General features: G+C 52.4%; 1 protein-coding gene across 3 annotated transcripts in view; it reads right to left on the bottom strand.

Moving 5' to 3' along the window:
• Positions 1-1,597: 1,597 nt before the first annotated feature.
• The window catches only part of RNF220 (ring finger protein 220), a 210,489-nt gene continuing 206,086 nt past the window's right edge, over positions 1,598-6,000 (bottom strand). For all 3 annotated transcript variants that reach the window (XM_036387777.2, XM_036387778.2, XM_036387779.2), the window contains one exon: positions 1,598-4,574. In XM_036387777.2, coding sequence (XP_036243670.1) covers positions 4,503-4,574 — 72 coding nt within the window. In that variant the 3' untranslated portion in view covers positions 1,598-4,502. The remainder of the gene's footprint in view (positions 4,575-6,000) is intronic.

The raw sequence follows: 6,000 nt of genomic DNA, 5'->3' as shown, positions 1-6,000 counted from the left end.
TGCCCCCTTGTCCAGCATGCCCACAAAGCTCCTTCACCCAGCCTGGGGCATGAGCATCCCCCCATCCCCTTCCCTTTGAATTGACCCCCCCTCTCATTTCTGCATGCTCATATGGCTGCAAGTGCACCCCCGCACCATCAGAGACAGGCTATGTGGGCACAGCATCCTTCAGTCACCCTCCCAAACCTATGGGGGCTGGGGCAGGGAGAGCTTGGGCAGCCCTGCCCCCGTGGAATGATGGATGAGCTGACAATAGGGTATTGATAAGGAATTAACCTTGAGCCCTTCTTGCTTCAGTGTCAATAGAGCAGGAGCCAAGTACACACGTTTGATTGGAAATCTGTGTTTGGCCTCTGCTGCCTCTGAGCCCATTGAAGGAGAGAGACGAGAGGGAGATGCAAACTGCCCTGCTGCCCCCTCCCCACTGGGACCCCCCCAGGTGGATCCCTGTCAGCTTCCCCAGCTCCCTGCTGCTGCAGATGACTGTGGGCACCCAGCTCTGGGGGCTGCAGCAGCCCTTATGCCCCCAGCCTGGCATGTGGAGGGCTGGGTACCAGGGCCCCCCTTGTTCCCTAAAGGGCCTGTGCCCATCTTGCACTGGCCTACACTCCGAGCAGTTTGTTTAATTAAGTGTTTTGCCTAATGGGATTGCCTCATTTCCATAACAAACTGGCGGGCTGTCATTAGGTGGGCTCCCTCATTCATTACTGTTAATTAGATATGGATCCCCCAGAAGGCGGCGCGGGGGTGATGAACGAGGCCCCTGACACACGCTATTACACATTAGCATTTTCTCAATATATCCGATACATCACGCTCCTCCGCTTCCTAAAGATATTTTAAATAAAATATTAGCAGCCTGCTGTGGGGTAGGTGGAGAGGGAGGGAGGGTTTCTGCCCTTCGCCCTGGCCTCAGGCCACCTTTGGGCTGAAAGTGGATGGGAGAGGGGCTGAGACGCTTCGCTGCTCCTCTCCAGCCAAAAAAGTGGCCAAATCCCACCTTTTCCCTATCCTTGCCACAGCAGATGGAAAGAGGTCCCTGACATCCTTGCTGCCTCCTCCCACCAGGCTGGGGACCCCCCAGCACCCCATCCCTGGGGGACACAGCCATGAGGAGGGGTTTGAGAACAGCCCACTGACCCATCTGCAGAATGTTTGTAAACCAAAAGCGTCGGCGCCAGCCGCGTGTCGGGGGGAGCTCGACCTCTGCCCCCCCAGCCCAGCAGCCTCCCAGTCCCTGGGCTGGGGTAACCCTACACTGCACTGGAGGCCCCTAATGCAGGATGTATGGATCTGTTGGGGCTGGGCGTCTCCTGCCCCCACCAACGCAGCCGATGAGACTTCATTATGGGGGTGTCCCCTGAGGGGTGCCCTTCGCCCTGCCCTCCTGGCTCTATGGGGGGACCAGTTGGGGGAGCCCGCCCGTGGAGGGGTCTGGCGCACGTCCCAGCATCCCCCTGCATCTGTCCCTGCATCCCAAACAGGACCAGGACTCCCCTCTGGGACATTACTCACATCCAGGAGCTGCGGCCTGTGGGGGGTGTCCCTGCTGCCTCTCACCTGCAAAGGGAAACACAGAGAAGCAGAATGCGCCCGAGAAGATTTATACTTGTTTAATTAATGTCAAATGTAGTTTACAAACGGGAGTGACAAGTACCTCTTTGTATAGTATACACTGACACACAATCATTGACACACCGGAATATCGCTTTGTGCAACTGGGATTCTTTGGGCAAAGATAGGTAACTCTGATATTTCACTTTTTTTTCTTTTTTTAAATCATTTAAACTCATTACAGAAGAGGGGAAGTGACGGATGCCTGTTACAAACTGGGATGCCTCTCTCCCCAGCCTTCCCCCTGCAGCTTCCCCCTTGAAAACAGGGGATGGCTTTACAATTTAAACAACAACAAAAAAAAATTACCAAAAATAAACCCCAAAGCAAAGAACCAATGACTAGTTACATATGGTTTTACACATACGTACATAAAGCACACGGCTGGTCCACAACACCTGCCAGAGAGGCCCTGGGAGGGAGCTAGGCTATTTCCAAGGAAGGGCTGGGTAGGGGCCTCCTACCCTCTTGCCCTTCCTGGCTGTCTCTCAAACCCACCTGGCTGCACCCTCTCCATCTCTGAGACTTTAACACCAGCACACTCCCAGCTGAGCCATGTGCCCTGCAAGTTTTGTCCCTTTACAAATCCAGCCTGAGCTGTGCATGCCTGTCCTTCCCCTGCCTTGTGCTGCTGGCTGCAGGGTTACCCTGCAGTGACAGCCCCTGCCTGCAGTCCCCCTGAGAAGGCAAGACCCTCTGGGGTGCCCCGGCTTCCTCTGGCTCCCAGGAGCTCTGCTGGCACAGAGCAGAGGCTGCAGCTCTCTGGTCTCAGAAGCCACACACAAGATATGAGCTTGGACACAAGGGAAACTCCTAATTAGGAATTGTCACCTTTTGATGAGATGTTTATGAAATAACAGCTCCTTCAATTTCATTTGAGGTTTTTTTGGGTGCAGTGCAATCCTTCTGAAATCAGGAGATGCCAAGGCTGCTGCTGTTCTCTGCATAGAGTTCAGGGTAGGGAAGCAGTAGTGGGACTGTCACACTCCCCACATATCCTGCTTACCCAGCTCTTCCCTCTCTGAAAACACCCCAGCAGTGCTGGGGACCCAACTCCCAACCCCTCATCCACTGCTTTTTCCAGACTGTCTTAAAATGTCCCAGCTGTGTTGTGCTGCCAAGTGGGATCTGCTTGGAAAGGAGTCGGGCAGGTGAGCTATCCCATCTCCCTGTCTTCTGGCTATGGGGAGCTGGCACCCCACAACTGCCCAGGAAGCCTTGGCAGGGATAGACAGTGTGGAGCTGGGAGAAGTCCCAAGGCCTTGGGAAATGGGTCAGTATCTGATTCTTGGATCCTGACAATAAAAGAAAGAACAAAAAAACAGGCCAGATGGCAGCTTTGGTTAAGGCTGAGGATATGGGAGACAGGGACAAGCATGAGGGACTGCAGGGGCTGTGAGGGACCTCTGGGTCCAGCTGAGAGCGTCTCTGCTGGACCCTGGAAGTGGGGACAAGACAAGGCTGCCTTGGCTCTCTGCCCTGGTGCCAGAACCTCTTAGGAAAAACGCAGGCTGCAGGAGAGTGGGAGCTGGGGGAAGCGAGAGCAGGGCAGGGCTGGCTCTGCAGGGCTTGCACAGCTCTGCCAGGCAGCCCCACAAGAGAATGGCTGAGTGTCTGTGGGCAAAGCCACCAGCAGGACCATCCTGTCCCCTGCCTCAGCACCATCCTGAGCAGCCCAGGCATCCTCAGGCAGGAAATGGTGCCCAGAGGAGGAAAGCAAGGCCAGGCAGGGCAGGGGAAGGGGCTGTGGCTGGAGGAGCGCAGGCATCAGCCGGACCCTCGAGCAGGCACTCCCAGCCAGGGGAGAGGGCAGGGCTCTGACACACTCCCTCCTTCCAGCTCCTCACCATTTGCTCCTTCCCCAGCTGGGAAAGATAAAGGGGGCTGAGCCAGATTCCCCCTGTCCTGCCTGGCCCCCCGGTGAGGAGTTAAAAGCTGTGTCTTTCCGGGGATAACGATTCTATTATAAATAGCCCCATTAGCTACAACTAATGACAAAAATCCACCTCCTCTACTCCCCATAAGTTCTGTAAGTTATGGGCAATGCTACAGCCATTACTAAAAGCTGTTAACTTCATATCTGAATGAGGAAATATACACCACAGAACATTAAACCATTTATATTATATATATGTATATATATACTTTTTTTAAACTAATGACTTTAATGCCAAAACTTTGCTGAACCAAGAAAAATATGGGTTTAATGTTCTCTGCTCATTTTTTTTTCTTCTTTAAAAAAAATACAACCCAAAGAAAAGAAAGGGAAACTTATTAGTATGTAATGTTTGAGTCTATCCCATTTATACACAACATTGTAAACATATATAATCTATATTACATGTGCTTCATTTCTGCCTGGGTGTGTTTTTTTTTTTTCTTTAAACCTTTTAGTCATCACTAGAACACCACAAAAAACCAAAACAGAACCAAACAAAAAAAAAAAATCAAACCAAAACAAACAAAAACAAAAACTGATCAAGGAACACAAGTTACAGGTTATTTAACATCTTTCTGTGAAGGGTCCCTTCCCCAGTCTCCTGGGGGCAGAGTGGTCAACAACACAGTCCAAAGGAGGGCTCACGAGCCATCCACAATGCCAAGCCAGCTCCAGGGAATGGGTGATGGGGAACACTGGTTTTAAAAAAGGGGGCTTCACAACAAAGGATTTGGTTTTGCCCGCTGCAGATGCTGAAGGAGGTCTCAAACTGCAGGACCTGGCAGCTGAGGCTCCCCACTGCTCCTGTATCTTCGAGTCCATGTCTGGAGTCTCTGGTTTGTTTTTTCTTTAAATTTTAAAACGTCTTTTTTTTGTTGTGGTCGTTCTTCTCCCCCTGGGTGTGATGAGCTGAGCTGAGTAGCTGGGTCCTGCCCTCCTGCTGGGTCCTTCATAAGTAGATGCGCCGAAGGTCTCCAGGAGACGTGATGGTGTTACACTGAGGACAGAGCTTCTTGGCACCCTGCAACCAGCAGATGAGATGCACAGTGTGAGAGTGTGAAGGACATCCCTGCCCTTGGCCTGGGACTGCAGGAGAAGTAAGGCCCTCCAGGCAGGGCCATGGCCTCCAACTGTGAGCACAAGATGTGTGAAAGGGGAGTCCCAATGCCTTCCTTGCCTGTCCTGCAAGTCCCTTGTGCTTCTACAGTTCCTGGCATGAGGCAGCTGGACAAGCAGGAGCTCTGCAGAGGGCTCAAACCCAGAGCCAAACTGCATCACCCAACTCAGCACCATTGTCACCACTGGTTTCCAGGGAGATCTGCTCCTTTTTGTTTCCCCTGCTCCCCTGCAGCCCTCCATGAACAAGTTCAGATCACTGAACAGGCAGAAAATCAACCCAGCTACAACAAGTGAAGCTTTCAGCAGGGATGACTGAGCTGGTTCAAGGGGGGCTTGGACCATCTCTTTCAGGGTAGCACACTGGGACACTGCCTCGTCCATCCTGCAAAAGCCTAAGAGCTGCTGGCATGAAGGAACCCTCCATCCTGTCCCCCCCAGCTCACACAGATACTGCAGAGATGAGTCTCTTCTGCCAAGGTGAGCTGGAAACAGCAAACTGATGTGAGCTGAGGTGGGGTAATGGGTGGCCGACAGGAACACTACACAAAATAAAACAAGGGCTGATGTGCCATCTATCACTGAGCCTGACAGCAGGAGGGTGTTAATAAGCCTCAGAATCGGGGTCAACCTAAGCCAGTCATCATCAGATTGGCAGATGTGAAAGACAATTGATGGGAAAAATGACAGAAAGATGGCTCTGCTGTGAGGCAGCCTCCCAACTACAGCACCAGCAGTGTGGGAAATTGGGATGGCCCTCTCTGCTCCCACTGCACATTATTCCCTGCAGTCGTGCACTTGGCACACCTGCCATTCCCTGAGCTTTGCACTTCTGGACACTCCCATTTGACAGCCCTTGCTGCCAGCGGATCAGCTGTTAACAGAACACATGTAGGGACCCTGGGCACTTGCACGTGATCTAAACCAGTCACACACAAAGTCCTGTTGAGCTAGAGTTGAATGAAGTGTCTGCAAAGGCACCCAGAACAGCCTGGGCACACCTCAGGGTGAGTGACACTCTCGGGGTCAGTGACAGGCTGGCAGTTTGTCACTGAAGGACAGACCACTGATGGTCTGGATGGCACGCCTGGTGCTGATGTCTGTGGGCACATCCTTCCAGTTATCTGGGACAACCACTGTGTCTGTTTAGATTTTCAGCCTTCCAGGGCAGGGACCATCCCACACGCCATCCTGTGCAATGCATCAGGCAGACCTATGCACTGGACTTCACAGAGTGGACTTGGCATGCTGGATTCTGGAAGGAGCAAGTGCAACCTGTAACTCAAAGGAAAGGCTTAAAATGCTGATGAAATGGCAACTTGAGTGCACTG

This window comes from Molothrus ater, chromosome 9 (assembly GCF_012460135.2).
Source record: "Molothrus ater isolate BHLD 08-10-18 breed brown headed cowbird chromosome 9, BPBGC_Mater_1.1, whole genome shotgun sequence".
In the NCBI taxonomy this organism is placed as follows: Eukaryota; Metazoa; Chordata; class Aves; order Passeriformes; family Icteridae; genus Molothrus; species Molothrus ater.
This window is presented reverse-complemented; position numbering and strand designations above follow the sequence as displayed.